Raw genomic sequence first — 27,186 nt, 5'->3', positions numbered from 1 at the left:
CACTGCACGAATGAACATTATACAACCTTTTCTAATTACAAATCTCTGCCCTTCTTTTTGGAGTTTAGCACTGCAAGTATGGCCACTGTGTGCCCAGAGAGCGAGAATTACCTGTGACAGATGGAACATGGGGCACATGGAGTCCTTTTGGAGCTTGCTCACGAACATGTGGAGGAGGCATTAAAAATGCTGTTCGAGAATGCAACAGGCCTGAGTAAGTGCAGGTGTGCTGAATACAGTGGCTGCCCTTCCTTGATGTTTCTAAGACAGATGTAATGGCTTAATGAACTGAGATGTACATAAGTAGTCTGTCAGTGCGCAGATCATGTTGTGTCATTGTTTCACATGAACAGTGAACAAATTAGGAAGTGGAAAGCTTTCTATGATGCCTGAAGCCAGAATTGTGGTTAATTGTGCCCAAACAATCCAGAATTGAAAACTAGCTTTACATCAAATTTTGTTGTTCACTTACGAATCCTGGCTTGTTTGGGTATACTTAGCAATGATCAGCCACACATGATGGTGTGCCCTCCTGGTTAATTTATCCTCTTACACAAAGTGAGAAATGAAGCAAGTAGAAGTTGTGTGCACAAGTATTCTGCTTGTTTACATTGGCCAAAATCCTGTTGTTTTGTGTATTAAATCATGCTAGAGCAGCCTTATTGAATCCATGGAATTTGGTGAATGAGCATTGTAAATCACAATTAGAGTAGGCGCATTTGAATCAATTGAACTTTGTGAATCAACTCAAAAGGAAGAACAACCTTCAGAACATGGCCAAAGAGCCCGAAAAACCCACAACAACCAACTCAAAAGTGTTGATTCACTCAATCACCATTGATTCAACAGTCCTTCTCTAGTTTGATTTACTATGCTAAGAAACTAGTTGCAAATAACTAATTACTTGTAATTCATTTTTCCATTCATAAAAGTAAAGTCGCATTACATGATCATTACTTAACAAGTTACAAGTTACACCTTTAGCAGTGTGACTATAACTTTACTGTAGTTATTTTTTATAGTTAAGGTGTTACTGCCCCTCTAAATAGTTCAAGTGCTGCCTCATACTAAGTCCCATTCTCTGTTCGGACAAGGAGGTAGATGGCAGAAGAGTATTTTGTTCTACTGGCCTGCAGCTTTTATCAGTCAGATATTTTTCCAATTTAGCTGCTTTTGAGAAATGTAAAGATAAAGAGTCCATTTCAGAACTGTAGCTGTACTAGAAAGTAGTTAGTCTGCTGCTATGGAACTTAGAACTATAACGTTAAATTGCAACTTTCTAAAAGTAGCTTTCAAAGCTCTGCCTTTGCAAAAAGGCTTTCTAAGAATGTATCAGAACTACTATGAATTCAAGTTACAGTGCCATGTCAGCTTAAGAACTTAATCCGTATTGGGACTGCGTTCTTAAGTCAAAACATTCTTAAGTCGAAGCACCATTTCCCATAGGAATGCATTGAAAACTGACCAATGCATTCCGAGGGAAGAAGAAAGGCAAAAAGGCAGGGGGGGAGGACTGGAAATTCAAATTTCCTGCCCTTTCCCCCTGCCTTTTTGCCTCTGGAGGTCTCAAAGGGCTTTCCCCCTGACATCAGAGGAAGCCCTTGGAGACCTCCGAAGGCAAAAAGGCAGGGGGAAAGGGTGGGAAATTCAAATTTCCCACCCTTTCCCAAATCCCCTTCCCTTTCCCAAATCCCCTGCCTTTTTTCATTCGCAGGTCGAGGCTCTGTTTGCAAGTTGATGCCAATTTTTGCAAACGGAGCCGTTCATAAGTCGAAATGTTTGTAGATAGGGACCTTCGTAAGTCGAGGTCCCACTGTATAAGCTGAGTCTGTGCATTCTGAAACTGAGCTTCTAGGAAGGCTGACTGCCAACATTCAACCTTGAAGTCCATGAACCTTTAGGAGTGCAGTGAGGGAAGAATGGGTTCAGCAACTTTTCTTTGCCTGCTGCAGAAATCAGCACAGTAATCCATACTGGCTGAAATCCTTTTAATTTGTATTACAAAACGCATTACCTTCACTCAGTTCCAGCTGGGAGTTGCTGCTGCAATACTTGGGAGCATGTTCACCTTTTGACTTGGTGCATGCTTGAGAATCTCAGTGAGGACTCTTCAATTGCTGGCTGGAAGAGAGTGAAGTAGGCCCTCATATCATGAATTGTCAAAAGAAGCCTGTCATGTGGGAAGACAGTTGTCTCAGTCATTTGGAAACTTTCTTGGTCACACAAAACTATTTGCTCAGTTGTACTTGCAAAGGCTTTCACGGCCGAGATCTAATGGTTGTTTGAAGCCCACCACAAAAATACAACAAATGTTACGGTCAGCAAAGGACAGAAGGGACCCCCTCACCACTGCAGGAGTATACCGAATACCTTGCAGTTGTGGCCAGGTATATATTGGAACCACAAAACGAGGCATCCACACCAGAATCAAAGAACATGAGAGACACTGGAGATTAAAACAACCAGAAAAATCTGCAGTAGCTGAACATGCCCTAAAACAAACTGCACATGAAATTCTATTTCAAAATACCGAAATACTGGGCAATACAAGCAGTCATCAGGGAAGCCATTGAAATCCACAAGCACCAGCAGAACTTCAACAAAAAAGAGGAAAGTTTGAAACTCAACAAAACTTGGCTCCCAGCTCTCAAAAATACAGTGTGAAAAAAGGTCAACGAACTCTACCCAACCACAAGGACCAGGGATCACTACACACAAAAGACCAGCTAATGACACCCAACAATCACAGTGACAGATAATCTCTCCTTCTTATCACAACAATACACCCACAACAAGACACACTAATCACCCATCTACAGAAAAAGACAAAAACCCATCTCACAGCCATAATAACTCCACTCCCTAGCCAACTGCACCAGAGCACAGAGTGCTGTCCTCTGAAGATGCTGGCCATAGAGACTTGCGAAATGTTAGGAAGAACAACCTTCAGAACACGGCCAAAGAGCCTGAAAAACCCACAACAACTATTTGCTCAGTTGTTTATATTCTTGCCATGGTTTGTTCTATATTTCTTTTGAAAATTTAAGAAATAGGCTATTAAAAGCAATTTGGGAACATTGTATTCATTTAGGGAAACAGGACAGTTATACAAGGGAATCAATCAACAACAGGCTTCCTTTCTGAGCTGCCTAGAGAGCAAAAATTGACACTGACCTAATAGGCCCTGGGGATGATGAGGTCAGTAAGAATTGCAATTTCTGCAACAGAGACAAAAGCAGTTTTCCAGACATGTACGACAAGGTATTAAAGCTCAAATAACGTCTCCAGAGTTATCCGGTTGATGTCATTTGAAGATTATAGTGAACATAGCTTGCTAGGAGATAAACAGGAACTGTGTAGGGTCTGGAGAGAGTAGAAAATATTTCAAACCTCCTAAGCTGTCGCTATTGTTTTAACCACTAGGCAAGATACTGTATATGATGTAACTGGGGAGTGTTGTTAGCATATAATTTGTCTTCTCACACCCTGGTTCTCTTCACTGTGGTGTATATGTTACTTGGAAGTACCTCTACTGTGTTAGCCAAACATTTGTTTTTAGCATGTTTCCTTCTTGTCACGTGAGGGAAAATTATATTTTTTCTATCAGTTTATCCATCCATCTATCCATCCATCAATATTCCATTGCTTGGCCCTACTAGCATAGGCTCACTGAAACAAGGAAAAGTTTCCCATTGATACCTGGGACCAACAGTTAAACTGAGACATATATTTATATTTATACACATACACATACACCCAAACACACACATACTTATCTGTAACATAGGCTGACATGGTAAAATCAATGTAAAGTGACTGTCATATTAAGAAGCCATACACTGGAATTAAATCTACTGATTTAGATTCAGAAAATCTTACTAAGCCTTATTTATTTATTACAATTATATTCCACCCAACTAGTGGCAAGCCACTGGTCGTGGCAGCTAACAATAAATAAACGCACGAATGACCCAGCTACCCACCCACCAAAGAAAACACCCAAATCATAAAAATGACAAGAAAAAAGGAAAAAACCCTCCAAAGACAATGGCAAACTAAATTCAAATACTTTCATACAGTTTGTGAAATTCCTCACAATTTCATATTTTATTTTGGTACAAAGTCTATGAAAAGGAAGTCTAAGTCCTAATTTTAGACGTCTTTAAAATGTAATTCCTCCCCGTCTTATTTCAAGAGTATTTTCTTACATTGTTCCGCGCCTTCAGAAAGAATGTGCCTATATAAGTTGATTTAAGGACCTGTTCCAGATCAATTCAGTTTATTTTTACAGCTCTCTTTCATGATTCATTTTGTCGATATCTGTTTGCGTTCTGCGTTTCTGAGCCAAGACATCCCTATAGATAATTTTTCTATATTGTACAGCCCTGAAGAGAGGAAGACCTCATTTTACAGTGGGTGGAGGAGACAGGAAACATAGCTCTGCAATGTAATGTTGTAAAAGCAACTAAAGAAATAGATTGGAGGCCAAAAAGAATACGTGATGTGAGGAGTGGCTCCTCCTCCCTGCTGCTTCTGACAGAGGACTGTTTGCCAAGGAAGTAGCTGTAAGCAGACTGTCTGTGCTTTGCAACTATCTGCCAGATTTTGTGCCAGCCCTTTGAAGTCAGTGGTACATGGGTGTTAATTGAGGATGGCAGGATGCTCACAGCCAGAGACAGTTCCTAAAATGAAGGATATCCGCTTGTTGAAAGAAAGGTTTGAGACTAAGCAAATGTCAGCAAGGGGAGGGGGAACATGCTACAAGAATATGAGAGGGCCAAATTAGAAGTTAGATTAACGACGACATGGGTAAAATTCTGATGCATAACGTGCTGGCATAACCCATAACGTTGTGCTGGCATAACCAGCCACCCAAAAGAATTAAGTTAATGTAATTAAGAGCTACTCTGAGGTTCCAGCGCTCCCTAGGACTCCTCTTTGTCCTGGCAAGCCTTTGGGAGCCTTGGGGTGTGTAGGACGGCTTTAACAGTAAAAATACTAGCCACTGTCAGCAATCCAGCAATTTGGTAGAGGAGAGGAAGCTTTTAATTCGTCATTGTTGTTGTCGTTTAGTCATGTCCGACTCTTCGTGACCCCATGGACCAGAGCATGCCAGGCCTTCCTATCTTCCACTGCCTCCCGTAGTTGTGTCACATTCATGTTGGTTGCTTCGATGACCCTGTCCAACCATCTCATCCTCTGTTGTCCCCTTCTCCTCTTGCCCTCACACTTTCCCAACATCAGGGTCTTTTCCAGGGAGTCTTCTCTTCTCATGAGATGGCCAAAGTATTGGAGCCTCAGCTTCAGGATCTGTCCTTCCAGTGAGCAATCAGGGTTGATTTCCTTCAGAATTGATAGGTTTGTTCTCCTTGCAGTCCAGTGGACCCTCAAGAGCCTCCTCCAGCACCACAATTCAAAGGCATCAATTCTTCGGCGGTCAGCTTTCTTTATGATCCAGCTCTCACTTCCATACATCACTACAGAAAAAAACCATAGCTTTGACTATTCGGACTTTTGTTGGCAAGGTTATATCTCTGCTTTTTAAGATGCTGTCAAGGTTTTTAATTAGTTTAAATGCTTCCAGCACTTGACCAGATTACACATATGCAAACATTGATTGACTGATTGATTAAACTTACACCCCACCCATCTAGTGGCAGGCTACTACTCTGGATGGCTTACATCAAAAGAGTACATAAAATGAAATAAATAGAAAATGAAACACCCTACCCTTGTAGCCCCTTATGTCACAAATATGCAAATCAAATCCCATGATAGCAATAACTACAGAATCTATTTTAAACAGTAAAAAAATCAGACTATGAAATAAATAAGCAATTAAAAAGGAAGAAGGTTGTCAAAGTCATGGCTGAAAAAAACATGCTTTTATTTGTCTTCTGAATGAATGCTTAGGAGGGTGGGGGTCAGACACACTTCCATTGGTAATAAATTCCATAATGAGATGGTCATCATTGAGAAAGTCCGGTTCCGAGTTGTAGGTTTCTAGACCTCCCTTGGGATGGTGACCTGCAATATCAGAAACTGGGAGGTGCAGATAGGATGGGAGGTAGGTTTGAGGGAGAGACGCTCTGCAAGGTAGTGAGGTCCCAAACCATTCAGGGCTTTGTAGCTCAACACGGACACCTTGAACTTGGTCCAGAAGCATACCAGCAAGCAGTGCAAATGGGCCAGGACAGGGGAGACATGGCTGTATTTTGAGTTCCACAAGTAAGTCTAGCTTCTTTATGTATTTGTTTGTTTGTTTGTTTATTTATTTCGATTTTTATGCCGCCCGCCCTCTGCAAGAGTCTCCGGGCGGCTTCCAACATCAATTAAAACAGTTCAGTTAAAAAAACAGACACACTAAAAGCCAATACGGTTACATCTACTCTACAAAAGCAAAAATGAAAACAAGAGCAAAAACAAAAGCAATCTACAACAACAATCTAGATCCATGACTCTATCAATTAAAATTAAAACCCTCAATTAAAAACTTCCAATTAAAAAACTTCTGGAACAGGAAGGTTTTTCACCCGGTGCCGAAATGTCAGTAACGTCAGCACCAGTCGCTATTAGTTACCCTGGAAGACCATCTTCTCCCACATTTACCTACCCAAGGGTTAAGATCTTCTTCAGAGATCTGCTCCCACAAAATGACATAGGAAGATTACTTACAACAACAGGCTGCCAATTTGCATTAACATGAACCACAGCAGGATTTCTAAACAGTAGAAAGGAAGGGAGGCATAATAAGTATATAAATACTTTCCTCAACCATAGTCCACACATCAGGCACCATTGTGTTCTAAGAGGTATCTATTTATGTTTGCCTGAAACATCTAGGAGCTCTGATAGAAAATCGATGTGTGTTCAACAGAATACTATGTTGCATCTCTTTGTAACTCTCTGTATTCAACACATGTTTATTGAGAGCAGGATACATGATACTGGGGTGGATTCAAGAGGAGTAGTCATGCTGCCCCTTCCTGCAGACCCTGTCCACATAGAGGCTGATGTATCTGTTTCTGTGTTCTTTACAAGATCACCCTCCCATTCCCTCCTCAAAATTGCCCCTGTTCTACTTAAAGAAATTGTTGACCAGGCCCTAAGCTTAAGAAAACACTGGAAAAGCATATGTTTCTACATGTTTCTAGAAAGGCATTATTCAACCTTGAAGAATGTAATGGTCTTGCAATATTTGTTACAGTGGCTGAAAGCTAGGTGGGGAAAAAATCTGTTAGGGATGGTAGTGTAACCCACACATCCTGATTGAAAGGAAGTTTTCTTACAGAAGTGTGAAGCTGATGAAAGATAGTTTGGCAGCAACACACAACATCCTGCTGTTTGTGACAGTTCCATATCTGCAGAGTGCGGCCTCTGGCATCAGAAACTACAGGGAAAGATGGTACTGCCTTCATAAATGCTTATAAGAACCTTTAGGAGTAGCTTCACGTGGATTACAATATCCTATATTTTTTGTTTCAAATTTTTTTAAAAATAAAAACAACCCATGCCATTAAAGAAAAAAAAACTTCTTAAGAGGACCATTGCTTGAAAATCAGTTATAGAAGTGAATGGGTAATAGATTGTAGCCAAAATCTTTTTTAAAACAAATGTGTCATTCTGATTTTTCACAGTAAGGAGGGGGGAATACAGTTATAGAGTTAGCTTTTGAATATATTCTACAGGGTTGTTGTTGTTTTTTATAAAGAACATATATGATCTAGGAAAAATTGGTTGGTTGGTTGGTTGGCTGAAATATTTTTACCCCACCTTTCTCCTTGAAATGGACCCAAGGCAGCTTCCAACAATGAAAGACAATATTTAAAATTGAAAACAATGAATACACAATGGTGGTTACCATCATTAAAAGACGATATTTAAAACTATGAACAATTAATAAGAAGGCATCTTACATAGTTAGCAGAATTATTGAGGCAAAGATCAATAAGTATAGAAAAGTTTTTAAAACATCACTTTGAGAAATGAAAACACAAAAATATGGAAAACACAAGGGGGGAGGGGGGACATGCTACAAGAATATGAGAGGGCCAAATTAGAAGTTAGATTAAAGACAACATGGATAAAATCCTGACGTGCTGGCATAACTCATAATGTTGTGCTGGCATAATTAGCCACCCAAAACAATAAGACCTGAACTGGGTCTTAATGTAACAGGATTTCTAGCATCCTCTTTTGTGTTCTGTTCTATTTTTTGTTTTCATCCAGCCTTTCCAATTTGTTCCATTTTTCTGAAAGAACTAGCTCTTGATTTAGAACAAGTAGCAACCTACGTTCTGGTATACTGGAAGGGTGATTTGGGAAGAGCTTTATGGCTTTTTGAGAAAGCTGTCATTATGGTTGAATGTGGCTTGGGATAGCTAATTCAGGCTGTGGCAGAGGTGGGCATATTGGAATGAAATGAGATACTAACAGAAGGAGTCATGGCTTCTAAAACCGACAGAATGGATCTGGGGCATCCCTCGTATGTTTTGATGTGTAAATGTATCTATTTTCTCATTTCAATTTTTTTAGACCAAAAAATGGCGGGAAATATTGTGTGGGCCGCAGAATGAAATTTAAATCATGCAACACTGAACCTTGTTCCAAGCAAAAGAAAGATTTCCGGGACGAACAGTGTGCTGTCTTTGATGGGAAACATTTTAACATTAACGGTCTACCTCCTAATGTGCGCTGGGTTCCTAAATATAGTGGAAGTAAGTATCCTGGCCAAGGGTAGTTCTCACTGACTTTCCAGTCATCAGCTTTTTGCTTTACTTCCTCCCAGACTTAAGGACAACCCCAGGTCTGACTCTACTGCTTTTAAGATGAAAGAGCTGCCATGAGGTAATTTCTTTCTCAACATTCATATTGGTTGACAAGAAAAAGCTCCATCAGTTGATTTAAAAAGAAAGTAACATGCTATGGAAAAAAATCCATCAAACAGTGCAGGCAGGAGATTTTCAGGATGTGGTGGTAACTGCAGTATTGCAGAAGAACCGTCTAAAGCAGGGGTCTCAAACATGCGGCCCGGGGGTCATTTGCAGCCCCCCAGATGATAGTTTGTGGCCCTCGCCTTGCCTGTCCCCCCAAAGCGCCCACACATCCTCTGCTGTCAAGAGTTTAAAAAAAGCCTTGCCGGCTCTCTCCCAAGACAGCACCTCTTGCACCCTCCATCCAGAACTGCAGCCTGCCAGCCAGCCCACCTGTCTGTCGGCTAAGGAAACTCCTGGGCAGCTTCCTCGGGCTCTTGCTCTGCTTGGCGGAAAATCTGATGCGGCCCAGCCTCACCCAGACTCTGCCTCTAGTGGCCCCCAGGTAAATTGAGTTTAAAACCCCTGGTCTAAAGAGTTAAGTCATCTTGTAGTGACTTTTCCGGCCTTGAAAGTCTCCATCCTCAAACAGTCTCCATTGCCTTCTTGCCCACTTCTACCACACTGCTTTTGTTTCTGTCACTCTCCTAGAAACCTCCCCCACCACTGCCCATTCTACTGCCACAGATATAGGTCTAGAACTCCTGCTCTCTTCTTTCATAGCAACTTTTCGGAGTCCCCTACACTAATAGGCAAAGGGATTCATGGAAGTGCAAATAATTCCTTCCTTAGGGTATATATCTGTGTGGAGAGGGATACAAACTTAGATATGGATTCAAATGATAGGGCAGTTCTCACATACCATATGCAGTGAAAGGCTAGCAATGAAATAACCTGCTTCTTTTGCTTTGGCAGTTTTAATGAAAGATAGGTGCAAGCTCTTCTGCAGAGTGGCGGGAAACACGGCCTATTATCAGCTCAGGGACAGGGTTATTGATGGCACCCCTTGTGGCCCCGACACAAACGACATCTGTGTACAAGGACTTTGTCGGGTAAATATTGCTTTCTTTTGTGTAACCCGCTTAACCCTCTTCAAGCTAGTTTCTGCATTTTTTCCATCTTCTGTGGTGTGAGCTGGTAACACTATTGTTGCTGCCTTTCTGGCATCTGTTTTGTATCGCCCCTTGTTTGCCATAATTTTCCCCCCATGCTTTGTTCAAATCCCACGTCATGAAAAGAGGAGCTTATTCCTCACATAGTGTCATGTAAAGAGGGAAGCGATGGGGAGCCTGTGGCTCTCCAGATATTGCCAGATTCTAGTTCCCATTAGTCTTGTCCAGGGTGCCCGAGTTGTAGTCCAGCAGTATTTGAGGGTTATTTGTTTTATTTATTTATTTTATTAGATTTATACCCTGCCCATCTAGACAGACAGTCTACTCTGGGCGAGTAGACTACTCATCTAATCTACTCATTACATAATTTAAAAATCCAAGATGTAAAAATGTAGATACTAAAATACAGCAAGAGGGAAAGCCTGCCTAAATAGCCATGTCTTAAACTTACTTCTAAAGACACCCAGAGAGGGAGCCAGGTGGATCTCTATGGGTAAGTTGTTCCAGAGGCGAGGGGCCACTGCCAAGAAGGCCCGGTTCCTCGTTCTTTTCTTCTGGGCCTCCCTCGGCGTTGGGCCCCTCAATTACACATTTCATGCTCCTGTTTTAGGTTATAGAGCACTGGCACCCAACCTTGTGTTCCCTGATGTTCTTGAACTATAAAACCCAGAAATCCTACCCAGTGCAGCTAGTGGTGAAGGCTTCTAGGAGTTTTAGTCCACGAATACATATGGACTAACAGAGGTTAGGAACCTACTATCATAGAGCATGGCTATTTCAGAGTCCCAAACCAATTCCAATTTGGACCAAACAAAACTCCTTTGGCAGTTTTAATGAAAGATAGGTGCAACCTCTTCTGCAACTATCTTTCAATATGTTTTACACTCCAATATGTTTTCAATATGTTTTACACTCCAAAGGCCTTGTGCTGAGTCTCCAGCATCTTCAGATAGGACTGGGAAAGACTGCTGTCTAGGATTCTGGTGGGCTAGTAGATAGTACTAAGCTAGATGGAGCAATGGCAGATGTCTTGGTACAGGGCAGCTTTCTATTTCCTGCAAGATGTCTCTGAAGGTGGCAGAGACGGAGTAAAAGAAACAAGCATTGCAGTGTACTTTGCGCTGCTGGTTTCTTGTGCTGGCCTTTGAGAAATCAGTTGGACCATCCGTATATTTTCTTGCCATAGAGAGTGTCTCAAAATGCACTTCTCTATGTGTATATGGTCCATATACAGCTTATGTTTCCGTATAAAAGACCCATGAGATAGCTTATGGCAATAGAATAACTGTAAAAGGTAAAGGTTCCCCTTGACATTTTTAGTCCAGTCGTGTCTGACTCTAGGGGGCGGTGCTCATGCCGTTTTCAAGCCATAGAGCCAGCGCTTGTCCGAAGACAATTTCTGTTGCCACGTGGCCAGCGTGACTAGGGAACGCCGTTTTACCTTCCCACCAAGGTGGTACCTATTTATCTAATCGCATTAGCATGCTTTTGAACTGCTAGGTTGGCGAGGAGCTGGGACAAAGCGATGGGAGCTCACTCCGTTGCGTGGATTCGATCTTATGACTGCTGGTCTTCTGATCCTGCAGCACAGGCTTCTGCGGTTTAGCCCACAGTGCCACCACGTCCCATGAATAACTGTAAGAGAGATATATCACATGAGGGATTTCTTAAATGTCTGAAAATACACTTAAATTACAGGATAAGAAACAATCTGGATAAATAAATTTGAGAGTTTTGTGTTGTCCAGCAGCTGATTTTGGTCTTAGGCCACATATCTTCTTCAGCACTGGTATCTGCTGCAGGTTGAGTCTTTCAGAAAATCCATTCACCAGACTTTGAGATGGAAGTAGGGAGGGACAGGACCTCTAATAGTGGCCTTATTCAGGTGGAAGATGGTCACCCTAAATGCAGATGGTTATACAGAGAGCATCTGTAGCTCAGTGTACTTGGCTGTCAGTTTTAGCACAGCTTAACTGAAATGGACATGGATATGTCCATTTTTTCATGCTGCCCTTGGTTTCATCCATGCAGCATAACCATGTCACAGGCTGGTCTGCAGCTCTTGCAGCTTCCTCCGTCTTGCCTGGTGCTGAGTAGCTTTGTACTTCCAAAGCAGGCTTGGAAGACACCCATTTTTCACTTCCAAGTTCCAGTTGGAAGATGGTTGCAATTATAGCTCAGGAGAGGATATTGGAGAGAATAAAAGAATGAATGAGGCTGCTGGAGTGGCAGATGTGGCATATGTACGTTTTTCATTTGGAGCATTGTAATTTCTACCCTATTTTCATATTTGTTCAATCTAGTTCTGAACTTCTCTTTCTTTAAAGCAAGCTGGATGTGATCATGTGCTCAATTCCAAAGCCAGAAGAGATAAATGTGGTGTGTGTGGTGGCGATAATTCATCATGCAAAACTGTTGCAGGGACCTTCAATACGGTGCACTATGGTAAGAATTGTCTATTTTACTAGAGAAAAGTACTGGGGTAGAAAACCTGTTAACCTTACCTAGTTTTCTTAGAAGCAGTGTGAACAAGTATTCCCTTTAGCTAATGAATATCTGAGTTTCTTGCAAGTTGATTAACTAATTTAATTTTTGTAACTTAGAATTTACTGTATTCATTTTTTGTTCCCTGTGATCATTAGAAAAATCCAAAAAATAATACTAGTGGGGGACATACTTCACTTCCTAATTTATTTTTCCAGGTTATAACACTGTGATACGCATACCAGCTGGTGCTACAAATATTGATGTACGGCAGCATAGTTACTCAGGGAAACCAGAAGATGATAACTATCTTGGTAAGTATGGCGCTTTTCCCCATACAAATCCATGTACCTTACTCGATTGACAATTATTTATATCACTGTAAATAATTGCAAAAGACTCTAAAAGTCACCTGGTACCAGTTTGCTTTGTACGATGCAGAATCAAAATGCTCCCATATTAAAAGCACTAATAACATATTAACCTTTCATGTTGCATTAATTGCATGGTTACTAGCCATATCAAGTGTTTTTTATGAATTTAATCCCATTTGGTGGGTGAGGGGGGGTGAATATCAATGGAACCACAGCACATGAGGAGGAGAATTCTCTCCTCACTTGTCTACCAAAAATTGCAATTAGTCTTATAGTCCTGTAAGGTGGATCTTTGTCAGATCACAGTTGGGGAGGGAAGGATTACATTCCAGCTTCCTAGGATTACAGCTTTAAAATCACCTATTTTGGCATGTAATGTGTAATTTGACTCTCGTTCAAGGTCTAGGGTAAAGAAATGAGGGAAATGTGCATCCAGACAGATACATACAGAAGCATTTAATGAAATGCACTAAGATGCCTGTCAGAGCTTAGAAAATTTAGTGAAAGGACACAAAAACTTGATTCTGTATAAATTAACTCATGGGTAAGTGTTGTAATTAAGTAAGTGAAAGATTAAATTCAGTGTTAAGTTCTTCCTTTTTAAGGAAACCTGAGGGAAAATCTTAAATGTTTCTGCAAAGGGCACCATTCTCCTGATGGCATTTTGTCGTTTAGTTCATCAAAAAGAAAAAAAATGGCTTTCCAAACCCAGCAGTTTCCAGATGCCTTAGACAAGACTTAGAAACCTCCCTTACTTTATTTCACCTGCATCACCAGCAGTGCTAATGCTGTTAACTCACCCTCCAAACACCATGGATTGTCAGACAGAAATGGAAAGTTTAAGAATGATATCTTTATTCCAGTTCGATGACATAGATCCAGGGGCAATACTCAAGTGCAACAACAAGCCTCCACAACGATCGGTCAATGAAGGCTGGAGGATTCTTAATCAGAAATATTTTCTTCTGACAAATCACAGAGCATTTTTCTGCACTGATGTATAATTGCATTCTCTTCCTCTAGACTCCATAAATGCAGTCTGTGAAGATCAGTTGGTAGGGTATATATTCTCATGCCTATACAAATATAACATTGGGCATCTCTAGTTGAAATGGCAAGAAAATACTAGTGCTCGATACCAAATCCCTTACCTCCCAATTGGGGTGGGGTGGGGAAAGAAACATAGCAGTACAAGCAAAGTATTCACGAAGGCTTTCATGGCTGGGATCTAAAGGTTGTTGTGGGTTTTTCAGTCTCTTTGGCCATGTTCTGAAGGTTGTTATTCCTAACGTTTCGCCAGTCTCTGTGACCGCCATCTTCAGAGGACAGCACTCTGTGCTCTGGTGTAGTTGGCTTGGGAGTGGAGTATTTATGGCTGTGAGATGGGATTTTGTCTTTTTCTGCAGATGGGTGGTTAGTGTGTCTTGTTGTGGGTATGTTGTTGTGATAAGAAGGAGACATCTGTCAATGTGGTTGATGTGTGTAGTGATCCCTGGTCCTTGTGGCTGGGTAGAGTTCGTTGACCTTTTGCATGCTGTATTTTTGAGAGCTGGGAGCCAAGTTTTGTTGAATTTCAAACTTTCCTCTTTTTTGTTTAAGTTCTGCTGGTGCTTGTGGATTTCAATGGCTTCTCTGTGCAGTCTGACATAATGATTGTTGATGTTGTCCAGTATTTCGGTATTTTGAAATAGAATTTCATGTCCAGTTTGTTTTAGGGCATGTTCAGCTACTGCACATTTCTCTGGTTGTTTTAGTCTGCAGTGTCTCTCATGTTCTTTGATTCTGGCGTGGATGCTTCGTTTTGTGGTTCCAATATATACCTGGCCACAACTGCAAGGTATCTGGTATACTCCTGCAGTGGTGAGGGGGTCCCTTCTGTCCTTTGCTGACCGTAACATTTGTTGTATTTTTGTGGTGGGCTTGAATACTGTTTGTATGTTGTGTTTTTTCAAAAGTTTCCCCATGCAGTCCGTGACCCCTTTGATGTGTGGCAGAAATACTTTATTTGTGGGTGGCTGTTTTTCTTCTTCAGTTCGGTGTTTTCTTGGTTTGATGGCTCTTGTGATTTCATTTTTGGAGTAGCCATTTGCCTGTAGGGCCCAACAGGGAGGATGATTTGTGGGCCTCCAGATACAGTGGTGCCTCGCTTAGTGATGTTAATTGGTGCAGCAAAAATCACCGCTAACCGAAAACATCACTAAGCGATTTTTAAAAGCCCTTAGGAATGCATTGAAACCCCTTCAATGCATTCCTATGGGCAAAAAACTCACCTTTAAGCGAAAATCCATTCGCTGCCCAGTATGTGAGGAATGTTTTTTCTGGTGGCCATTTTGGAACCGCCGATCAGCTGTAGGAAAAAGATCGCTATGTGATAATCGGTAAACGAAACAGCTTACCGATCATCGCAAAGAGATTTTTTCCTATTTAAAACATTGCAATGTGATCGCTTTTTTGATCGCAAATTCTTCATCGCTAAGCGGTTTCGTCATTAAACAGGGTGCTTGTTAAGCGAGGCACCACTGTATTGTGAAATTATAATTCTCATCTGTACCAATCAGCATGGTCAGTTGTAAGGGTTGTTTAGAAATGCAGTCCAGCAATGTCTGGAGACTCGGTTTGTTCACCCCTTCCTCACATGGGCAAAAACTAGGAATTTCATCCTGTTTCATATTTTTTGTTGTATCTGGTCTGCAAAAAACTGCTGAGAATTGGTAATTCTTTTTCAGTATGTTAAAAGTATGCCTCATACTTGAGTAGGAATTTGGTTGTACCTTTAAGTTTGGAATGTCTCAGCCTTTTGTTTTGCTACTTCACTCTCCCACAAGAGAAAAAGGGACTTAACTTGTCCATGTGTCTTGGTGTTATTTGGCATCATTAGAAACCAAAACCAGCCGTGCATGGGAAATGACAGCAGCAGGATTTTGAATGCCAGGGAAGTTTCTCTTGCTTGTCTGCTTCACAGTGTAATCGTTCCTTATCTCTTTCAGCCCCCATTCAAAGAACGCCTTCTCTTCTATGCTGAGCACTCTTTTACGACAATATAGTAGCTGTGATGGGTGAAATGGTGGGGAAACTAACTTGGGAAATTAACTACATAATCGCATTAGTGTGAAGTTGTGCAGCAGACTGCTGTTTTCAGGAAACCATCCCATTTAAGAAAGCTTTTAGAGCTTTAGCCTTTGGCATATTTATGCATAGCTCAACTCTGGCATGAATCAAGATGCAAAATAAGATGCTGGCCAAACACCTTCCAAATGTCCATTTGGAAGGTTGGTCTACGGATTTTCACACTTGATTTATGCCTAAATGGAGCTGGAAGTAGATGTGTTTTTGTCCATCTGCAGGGCTAGGGGCTGGTTATGTTTCCATAATATGAATATGTGGGGATGGATGGGGAAGTGGGAACACACCTGTGTGTGTTTTTAGCCCTGTTTAGGTCTCACTTTGACTACCATATCCAATTCTGGACACCACACTTTAAGAAGGATGCCAACAAGCTGGAGCAAGCTAAGAGTGGGGCAGCAAGGATGATCAGGGGACTGGAAGCCAAGCTCTGTGAGGAAAGACTGAAAGAACTGAGCATGTTTAGCCTTCAGAAAAGAAGACTGAAGGGAGATATGATAGCACTTTTCAATTACTTGAAAGGCTATCATACAGATTAGGGGCAGGCTTTGTTTTCAGTCATTATTACATGCAGGGCACATAATAATGGACTCAAGCTATAGGAAGCGAGATTTAGACTGAATATCGGGGGGGGGGGATTCTTGGTTCTTGGAAACCATGGCTTCCTTGAACATGTCCCAACATATTAACGGCCCCACCCATGTGGGTGGTCATATGCTAGACCTGTTTTTTTCCACCAACTGGAGTGAGCGTGATCTGATGGTGACAGACCTTGTGTCTGTCCCCTTCTCATGGTCGGATCACCACCTAATAAAATGTAACCTCTTACTGGCCCTCCCACCTTGCAGGGAGCAAGGATCTATTGTAATGGTCTGCCCTCGAGGGCTACTGGATCTTACAGGATTCCAGGATACCATGAGAGGCATTCCAGCAGATCTGGCTGGTGCTCCTGTCGAGGCTCTGGTGGATGGTTGGGTCATGGCCACCACTACGGCTGTTGACATGATTGCTCCTAAACGCCCTACCCAATGCAGATCTCGGTCAGTGGCCTGGTTTAACCAGGAACTACGAGTGATGAAGCAAACTAGGAGAAGGGTAGAGAGCAAGTGTAGAAAGAAACCGAAGGATTATAATAGAGAAACTGTCAGGGTCACAACTAACCATTATCTGGCTAAGATAAGGGCTTCTAGAGCTCACCTCGCTGACCGCATAAGCAAGGCTTCAAATCAGCAGGTGGAAATTGTCCATATAGGTTGCGACCTATCCGGAATTGGTCGGGGTGAAGGGCCTCCTTCTAGCATCTCACCTGACCAATTTGCAGCATTTTAAAAATCTAAAGTGGAGGCCATCCGCCAGGAACTTTCTTCTTTTTTGGTGACAGTGCATCAAGCAGAGATGTCCAGTGCTCCACCTTGCCCGGTGAGTTTTGATCATTTTCAGCCTGTGACACCAGACATTTGGTTCCGCATTGATTTCAAAGTTCTAATGCTTACGTATAAAGCCCTAAACGGTTTAGGGCCTCGATATCTGGTGGAACGCCTTCTCCCACTTAAATCTACTTGTATCACTCGATCTAGCCAGGAGGTGAGGTTGAGGAGCCTAACGCCAAGGGAGGCCCGGAAGGAAAAAAACAAGAAACAGGGCCTTCTCAGCCGTGGCTCCTCTCCTTTGGAATAACCTCCCTTCTGAGATCCGTATGGCCCCTTCACTGGGTATTTTCAAAGACCAATTGAAAACCTGGTTGTTTAGGCAAGCCTTCCCTCCAGCCACCACTTGATTTACCTTTTTCCATCTTGAGCACTGTCTATTAATATGTTACTTTGTTTCTATATTTTAAATTGTTTACACTATATGTTGTTAGCTGCCCAGAGTAGTCAGTCGACTAGATGGGCGGGGTATGAATTCAATAAATAAATAAATTCTTCACTGTTAGACCAGTATGACAATGGCACTAATTACCTTGGGAGGTGTGAGTGCTCCAACACTGGAAGTATTTGGGAGAAAACTGGACAACCATCCCTCAGATTCAAATTAGGTTGACTTTACCATGTATAGATAGAGAAGGATGCAACAGCGTGGGAAAGCAGTGGGGCTACCTTTGAAGTTGACACGGAAGCTCCAGGTGGTGCAGAATGCGGTGGTCAGACTCCTTAGCAGAGCAAGAAAATACCACCATATTTCTCCTATTCTGGCCGCACTGCATTGGCTGCCCATCAGGTTCCGCATTGACTTCAAAGTCTTAATGCTTACGTATAAAGCCCTAAACGGTTTAGGGCCTCGATATTTGGCGGAACATCTACTCCCACCAAGCTTTATCCATGTTGCTCGTGTGAGCCAGGAGGTGAGGCTGAGGAGCCTGATGCCGAGGGAGGCCCGGAAGGAAAAACAAGAAACCGGGCCTTCTTGGCGGTGTCTCCTTGCCTGTGGAACAAACCCTTATCCCAACTGTGATATACTGTAGTCAAGGTCTGAACAGGGCTTAGCTTCCTTCAACAAATAAAAATTAAGACATGAATTAATTTGATATTAGGTCTGATATTAAATGCATTTGCAATGATATTCCTGATCTATGCCGGCTAAATGCATGGAAGGTAAAGGTAAAGGTTCCCCTTGACAATTAAGTCCTGTCATATCCAACTCTAGGGGCCGGCACTCATCTTAATTTGTAAGCCAAAGAGCCAGTCTTTGTCCATAGACATTTTCTGTGGTCATGTTGCCGGCATGACTAGACACAGAACGCCATTATCTTCCCACCGAGGTGGTACCTATTTGTTTACTTGTATTTGCATGCTTTTGAAACTGCTAGGTTGGCAGGAGCTCGGACAAGCTACGGGAGCTCACTTCATCACTCGGTTTCGAACTGCCAACCTTTTGATCGACAGCCTAGTGGTTCAGCGGATTAACCGGCAGTGCCACCCACTGGCTTATTGTTGTTGGCTTAATGATGTAAGCCTCCTTGGGTCCTTTTTAAGGAGAAAGGTAAAACAAAAATATTTTAAATAAATAAATAATGAATTGTGTTTGTTTTTGTTTTAGCATTGTCAAGCAATGAAGGCTTCATATTAAATGGAGACTATGTTGTCAGCATGTTTAAGAAGGAAATCAGAGTTGGAAATGCTGTAATAGAATACAGCGGCTCAGATGCTCCTGTTGAACGAATCAATTCTACATACCGTATTGATCAAGAAATAGTTCTGCAGGTTAGACATCTTTCTTCCCGCAGGCCTTATGGCATGTGTGTTGGTCAGTGTCGTTGATGAGGGGCTAATTGCTCTTTAATTGTTGTTTTAGCTGATTGGCATTTGGACTCTGTTTTTATCACAGTTTTGTTTTAATTTTTTAATTTTAGTATTAGATGTCTTGAGCACTTCTTGGCAGTGAAAAAGTGATAAATGACAGGTACAACAAAAATAAAATAAATCTAATTTTTAAAAGAACACTTTACTAACACTGTTTCTCTGTTCGAGGGAGGCGCTGTTGTGAAATAACCCAGCTCTTCTGTTCATTTTGTGCCTTTTTGGTATCTCTCCCTCTCAGATTCTATCTGTGGGTAATTTATATAACCCTGATGTTCGATACACATTCAATATCCCCATTGAAGATAAACCTCAGCAGTTTTATTGGAATATCTATGGCCCCTGGCAATCCTGCAGTAAACTGTGCCAAGGTATGTTGTTTTAGAGCTTTTCAAAACCGTTTCCTTTACTTACTGGTTTACCTTAGATTCTGAGGGCGATGACAGGTGCCTTTTTTTCATCAGCTTCTAGCTTCCAGTATATCTGAAACATTAGATTTTTTTTTTCAAGTTCTACCACGCAGAATGGTGTATAGTATCTTTAAGACAATAAATAAGGCTAGGCCACTTCTTGACAATTTAGTTTTTCAGACTGCTTTGTAAAGGAATGGCTTACTAATCCATTTCAAGTTGGCTTCTTCTTTTACCCTGCTCATGGCAAAAGAGCTAATGTGAAAAAAAAAACACTTTAGTTTTGCTTGCAACGATTCATCTAAAAGAAATAGCATCTTGATGTATGGTGTAAAAGATGAGAAACGGGACAAATAAGTTTTCAAAAAGGTAACCATGTTGGTGTGTTTCAGCAACAAGACAACAAAATAAACCAAAAAAAGTATAATGGCATCTTAAGAGCAACAATCTGATACATACAATTGAATCATCCCTGTATTCTGCATCCATCGTTATAATTTTCAGGGATTAATTTACATGCCTTTCCTCACAGATTCTAATGTGGGAGAATATGGTGCTGAATGTAGGAGTAGGAGAAATAAACAGGAACAGAGACCTGGAATTCCCTGGGCCTCCTGTTCTACTTGCATCCTATAGAGTCCGAAACCTCTTTTAACAGAAGCTTGAACTTGTGGGAAAGATTTTATCTATGTGTATACATGGTAGAGACCCAAGTAGGTGTTAAAAATATTAAAAACCCAATTAATTAAAAACAAACAAATTAAAATTAAACTTTTGTGGCATAACAGTACCTGGCAATAGTTGAAACCCAGTTTTCCAACCAGGTACGCAGTGGCTTGGCGCTGGGAAGCAGTGAACAATTTTATGGGATTCGGATTCATAGAAGAAGGATCTTTACTGATGGAGAATGAAAATCTGGCAAGCCAAAAAACTAGTTTCTACAAATTTTGCAATGGGTAGGGGGGGAAAAACACATGCATTGTGCGAATCACACAAATATTTGGTAGAAGCCATCGTTCTCATCTATTTTACTGAACAGAATCTTCAGAATCAACATGATCATTCACGGTTTGAACGTGATCATCTTGCTAGCTTTTTAAATGAGTTTTTGAAAATGAAAGCTGTCTCCACAGAGAAAGCTGTATCAGTGGCTTGAATCTTCCCACTTGTAGGCAGTTCAGAGAGCCACTGCAAGGATAATGCATATAGAAGAAGAATCAGGTGTCAGAAGGTAAAGGCTAGCCCTAAAGCCATTGACCAATATCTTGTTCACATAATTTTATGCAATGTAAACACATTCATTTAAATTACGGTAAGTGTATCCTATTCTCCTCACTCTGTTTTAGATTCCAGCCCTCCCTAAGGTTGTTGGAACCTTTGGAAATCTCTGGATGGGGAGGGTAACATAAGAAGGGCCCAGCTGGATCAGGTCAAGGGTCAATCCTGTCCAGCTTCATGTATCTCACAGTGGTCCCAAAAGATGCCTCTGGGAGCACACAAGACAACTAGATACCTATCTCCCGATACCCCTCCCCTGCATCTGGCATTTTAAGTACCTTCCTCTTAAGCCTGGAGGTTATACATCCCCGCCATAGCTTGTAACCTACAGTGGACTTTTCCTCCAGGAATGTGCCCAAATCCCTTTTAAAGGCAACTAGGCCAGATGCCTTCACCAAATCCTGTGGCAAGGAGTTCCACAGACTAACAACACACTGGGTAAAGAAATATTTTCTTTTGTCTGTTCTCACTCTCCCTACAACTCACTTTGAGTGGATGTCCCCTGGTTCTGGTATTGCATGGGAGGAAAAAGTGCTTCTCTCTATCCATTTTATCCATCCCTTGCATAATTTTGTTTGTGTCAATGTGGTGTGACGACCAGAACTGTGTGCAATACTCCAGGTGCGGCCTTACCAGCATTTTGTACAATGGCATTATAATGTTGGCTGTTTTATTTTCAATCCCCCTTTTTAATGATACCTAACATGGAATTGGCCTTCTTCACTGCTGCCACACATTGGGTTGACGCTTTCATCAAGCTGTCCACCTTTAGAACATTTAATTGCCAAAAACCATTGCTGGTAGTCCTGACCCCAGCAGCAGTGATCCAGAAGTGATTTTTGGCGTTTAAAGGCTCCCTACCATCCTGAGGCTCCCAATACCTTCCTTAGGGCAAAAGGAAAACTAAAATGAGGGGATAGGAAGCATTTAACTAATTTAAAATAGTAGTAGTATTCTTTATTTGCATTAGCCATATGCCTTTGCAGGTAGTACATAAAAATTACTAGGATACAAAATGAACATACTAAAATCAAAATAAGAAATACATAACTATACAGACCCATACTCAAAAAAATTATACAAGTACTGTAAGTCTGCAAAGAATTACGATTGTAAAGCCATACTTAATCACATTTTAATTGCTGCTGCAAAATTTTTTGCACACATTACCATCACCTGTTTATCTCTGCAGGAAGAAAAGATACATAAAAATCTGATGAGCAGTCCCATTCAATATCTAACAAAGGAGAAATTGACTCTTTACACATATCTCTGTAAAAAGAGCAAAACAGTAATGACATGGGCAAGGATTTTAATGCTGTCATCATGGGGGGTATACACGATTTTGTAATGGAATTCTTCTGACATGACCTCAAGGCATGACTATTACGTGACGGAATTGTTAGCACTTACAAATGAGGTACCATTGTATTTGGACAACTTGTTAAAACACAGTCATACCAAGGACATGTTTTTTTTGATGGCACATTAATCATTTTAATGTTTTATACCAGTTCTAGTAAATTTCTAATGTTGCCATAACTAGTGGTGGTGAGGTGTCGGTCCAAAAGTATGCATTTTGGACTTAACATCTTCCCTTGACTGGCCCTCATATGAGTCCTATGTATATAACAAAAGATAATGGACCGGAAGGAACTAAATCCAGCCATAGCCAAGAGTTAAATATCCGGAGTCAGACTTGTATAGACAATGAAGGAAGACCTCTTCTAACCTCAAAGAAGAATTTGGAGCACAGCCTGGTATGGCAAATATTTGTCTAAGAAACTTAGACCACAGAGTTTCTAAGTTTGTATCGGCCCAGATTGAGTTCTGTACAGCAATGGAGCTAATGGCTAGGCTCTATAGGTTTTCAGCACTGCTGATATAAAACTATTACTGTGAAAAAAACTGTCTCAAGATTGTATATGTAAAGCCTTTTCTACAACATATTATTTTTGGGCTACCCATGTTCCTAATCCCTGAAAAAACATGCCTTGTTTGATTGGTTGCCCATTCAATGACCCCTTACAGTAACATTTTGAGAATGCCATTGATTTTCACATGCTGTAATTAATTTCTAGGTGTTCCTTCAAGCAATAATTTGAAAATGCCCTTAGTTATCTTCTCAAGCCTTCTTCAGTTGAGAAGACAATACTGCATCATCTACATATAATATAATTGAAATTAATTTAGTAGCCAGCTAAGTCCAGGAAAAGCTGGATGTGTTAAATGCTCAACAATATTGTTCACATATAAATTAAACAGTCTTACTTAAACCTTTTGTGGATGACACAGAATATGTAAGATGACCATCAGCAGTGCATTATGCCTTCAACCAGGTATTACTATAAAAATATTTAATTTTTCAAATATATCTTTTGTCGTCCATAGTTGCACAAGATAATTTTCCCAGAGTCGTGCACAAGGTATGGAATCAAATGCTGCCTTCATATCAATAAATGCTGCATTAAAAAAACACCTATTTCCTTTTTTTTACATATTTATCAATAAAGGGGCTATGCTCACAATGCACTAGAGCAGATCATCCCTAGCTAAATCCAGCTTACTCTCCTATCATAATATCCTCATTTTGACTTCAATCAATTAGTTTATTACAGAGTGCTTAGCACAGAGCTTACTTATTACACACAACAATCTGATTGGGTAATAATTGACAGAATCAATTTTATCTCCTTTTTTATATAGAAACAATTACAGATTTACCCCTTTGATCTATGAGGGAAAATAAAACTGCCAACAAGGTGGCCCAGCAGTTGATGTGATGTTGATTTTATAACTTCTGTGGAAAAAAAATCCGTTCCTGGTGCTTTGTTGTTTTGCAATTGATGAGTGACACTTTCAGCTTCGTTTACTGAAACTAGTGGCCAGTTGGGGAGATTTTCCATTGCTATGGTTGTTTGGGTATGCTGAAGATTAGAAGTAGAAAATAATACCTTACGATGCTGCATCCATTCATTGGGACCAATAACACACATTGGGACAGAGCAAACATTGTCCATTACACATGTTATTGTGTCCCCCCCCCAAAAAAACCAGATCAGTATCCCTATCACTAGAAGCTTTTATCAGAATTTGCCAAGCATTTTAATTGCTTGTTGATTTATTCCTTAATTGATAATTTATATGTTCGTCTGTTGGTGACATACTCATTTAACAAGGGTTGCAAGTGACTAAATTTAAAAGAAATATTAGTGGCATGATCTGATGACTATCAGCTTCCGCTGCATAAATTTATGTAAAAACGATTTGGGCCACTATGTTGTTCCATAGCACTCAATGTAAAGAACACAAAAGAAGCAGATCGTGATCCTTGAGAACAGAAAAAAAGAACTCAGGAGGAAATCCTATTGAAAGAGCATGAGGTAGTGACTTTAAAGCAATATTAAGTGTATTCTCTCTGTGCCTCATATAAATATTTTTACCTTTATTCTTTAGGAGAACGGAAAAGAAAACCTATTTGCACCAGAGAATCTGATCAACTCATGGTGTCTGACCAAAGATGTGACCAAATTCCCCAGCCTGATCCGATAACTGAATTGTGTAATACAAATTGCGAATTAAGGTATCCCCTGGACTGTCAGATACATGTGTATCTTGTATTTAGGGTTGGTCTTCTCCCCTAATATCAATGTTTTTACACCTGATTCTAGTATAAGCAAAAAAAAATCACAACAGAAAGAGTTGCGCTTTCAATTTAGTGTGTGAGGTACAGTATATCACAGAAGTGAGTACACCTCCTCACATTTCATAAATATTTTATTATGTTTTTTTCATGTGACAACACTGAAGAAATGACACTTGGCTACAATGTAAAGCAGTGAGTATACAGCTTTTATAACAGTGTAAATGCTGTTGTTTCAAAATAAGGCTATGCACAGTCATTAATGTCTAAACCACTGGCAACAAAAGGGAGTACACTCGTAAGTGACAATGTCCAAATTGGGGCCAAAGTGTCAATATTTGTTGAGGCTACCATTGTTTCCAGCACTGCCTTCACCCTCTTGGGCACAGAGTTCACCAGAGCTTCACACGTTGCCACTGGAGTCCTCTTCCACTCCTCCATGAAAACATCACAGAGCTGGTGGATGTTAGAGACCTTGCGCACCTCCACCTTCCATTTCAGGATGCCCCACAGATGCTCAATAGGGTTTAGGTCTGGAGACATGCTTGGCCAGTCCATCGCCTTTTCCCTCAGCTTCTTTAGAAAGGCAGTGGTCAATTTGGAGGTGTGTCTGGGGTCATTATCATGTTGGAATACTGGCCTGCGGCCCAGTCTCCAAAGCAAAGGGATTGCGTACATCACAGTGCATGTTGGCATTCATGGTTCCCTCAATGAACTGTAGCTCCCCAGTGCCGGCAGCACTCATGCAGCCCCAGACCATGACATTCCCACAACCATGCTTGACTGTAGGCATGACACACTTGTCTTTGTACTCCTCACCTTGTTGCTGTCACACACACTTGACACCATCTAAATCAATTAAGTTTATCTTGGTCTCATCAAACCACAGGACATGGTTCCAGAAATCCATTTAGTCTGCTTGTCTGCATGTGGGATTTCTTGTGCATCATCTTTAGAACAGGTTTCTTCTGGGATGACAGCCCTGGATACCAGTTTGATTCAGTGTGTGATGTATGGTCTGAGCACTGACAGTCTGACCTGACACCCCACCCCTTCAACCTCTGCAGCAATGCTGGCAGCACTCATGCATCTATTTCCCAAAGTCAACCTATGGATATGATGCTGAGCATGGGCACTCGACTCTCTGGTTGACCATGGCAAGGCTTGTTCTGAGTGGAACCTGTCCTGTTAAATTGCTGTATGGTCTTGGCCACTGTGCTGCAGTTCAGTTTCAGGGTTTGGACAATCTTCTTATAGCCTAGGTCATCTTTATGAAGAGCAACAATTCGTCTTTTCAGAACCTCAGATAATTCATTACCATGAGGTGCCATGTGGAACTTCCAGGGACCATTTTAAGAGAGGGATAATACCAGGCCCCCCTTCACAGTTGTGAGACTTGTGACACTAATGGGTCTCATGACACCAGGGAGGCAAAATGACAATTTGTGCCCAGTTTGGACATTGTCACTCAGGGGTGTACTCACTTTTGTTGCCAGAGGTTTAGACATTAATGGCTGTATGTTGTGTTATTTTGAGGGAACAGCACATGTACACTATTATACAAGCTGCATACTCACTGCTGTGCATTGTAGCCAAGTGTCATTTCTTGTGTTGTCATGAAAAGATATACTAAAATATTTATGAAATGTAAGGGGGTGTACTCACTTCTGTGATATACTGTATATCTGAATCTTAACTTCTGTGTGTTTCTGCTACATATACAGTGCATTTCATGGAAGAATAGACTGCATTACTCCATAAGCCTCTCCTTTCCTTATATTAGCAATATAAAGTTGCCTGTAGCCAAGAGGATCTGCTTTCCCAAATGCAATAACTGCCTCTTCTTGCTCAGACAGAGAACAGAACTGAAGGCCAAGACTACAAATCTTATGTGTAACAAAGTACAAACTGTTTAGTCTGGATATCCTTCAGGCACAATCAAAAAGGTCACAATGTTAAGTGTGATCAATAAGCCTCTCCACAATTTGTCTCCTGGATGTGTTTTTTACTGAAAAGAATTCATGGGGCAAGGGAAGGACTACAGGAAGGTTAAGTCCTGGAGTCAGGACATGCTTGACTGCCTCCTCCACAACCTCTTGTTAGTCCTTATGAGATGTCATTTCCTCAACCCTCACCCAGATTTAAACCCAGATCTACCCCAGTCACAAATTTAACAAAATGTGAGCATTTCAGGTAAGAAATTGTGGAAATGGGCAGAAGAGGAATATGGCAATAATTGGAGTAAAAGGTGGCTAACTAAAATCTGGCAATCCAGAGCCAAGGGAAAACAAATCGTTTTAGTGCCTGGGCCCAGCTGCTTCCAGATTTGTTGCTATTTTTGTAAAAATTAACAATTCACATAGTTTTACCTACAGCATACATGGACAACTTTAGCTCTTCCACCAGGGATAGGATACGTGTGCTCTTCCTGATGGTCTTAGACTCCAACTCTCCTCACACTTAGGAACATATTGAGTGGTGAGGAATTAAAAGAACTGTCCACTGCTCTCCTTTACTCCTCTAAGGGCTTCTGGAGAGCTCACCTCTATCCCCAAGCCCTGTGCTACTGCTGGCTCTGGGCCCAACTGGGAATGGATGAAGACAGATGTGTGTTGTGTTTAGTCGTTTAGTCGTGTCCGACTCTTCGTGACCC

At 41.1% G+C, this 27,186-nt stretch overlaps 1 protein-coding gene across 5 annotated transcripts in view; it reads left to right on the top strand.

The window, feature by feature from the left end:
* Window positions 1-27,186, top strand: part of ADAMTS9 (ADAM metallopeptidase with thrombospondin type 1 motif 9) — a 151,537-nt gene that overhangs the window by 42,404 nt on the left and 81,947 nt on the right. For all 5 annotated transcript variants that reach the window (XM_072989362.2, XM_078388842.1, XM_072989363.2 and 2 more), the window contains 8 exons: window positions 69-214; window positions 8,536-8,717; window positions 9,729-9,865; window positions 12,253-12,370; window positions 12,628-12,723; window positions 18,943-19,106; window positions 19,444-19,573; window positions 24,347-24,473. In XM_072989362.2, the coding sequence (XP_072845463.2) occupies window positions 69-214; window positions 8,536-8,717; window positions 9,729-9,865; window positions 12,253-12,370; window positions 12,628-12,723; window positions 18,943-19,106; window positions 19,444-19,573; window positions 24,347-24,473 (1,100 nt within the window). The remainder of the gene's footprint in view (window positions 1-68; window positions 215-8,535; window positions 8,718-9,728; window positions 9,866-12,252; window positions 12,371-12,627; window positions 12,724-18,942; window positions 19,107-19,443; window positions 19,574-24,346; window positions 24,474-27,186) is intronic.

This window comes from Pogona vitticeps, chromosome 2, assembly GCF_051106095.1.
Source record: "Pogona vitticeps strain Pit_001003342236 chromosome 2, PviZW2.1, whole genome shotgun sequence".
Taxonomy (NCBI): domain Eukaryota; kingdom Metazoa; phylum Chordata; class Lepidosauria; order Squamata; family Agamidae; genus Pogona; species Pogona vitticeps.
Note: the sequence above shows the minus strand (reverse complement) of the source record. Positions and strands in the feature narration are given on the sequence as shown.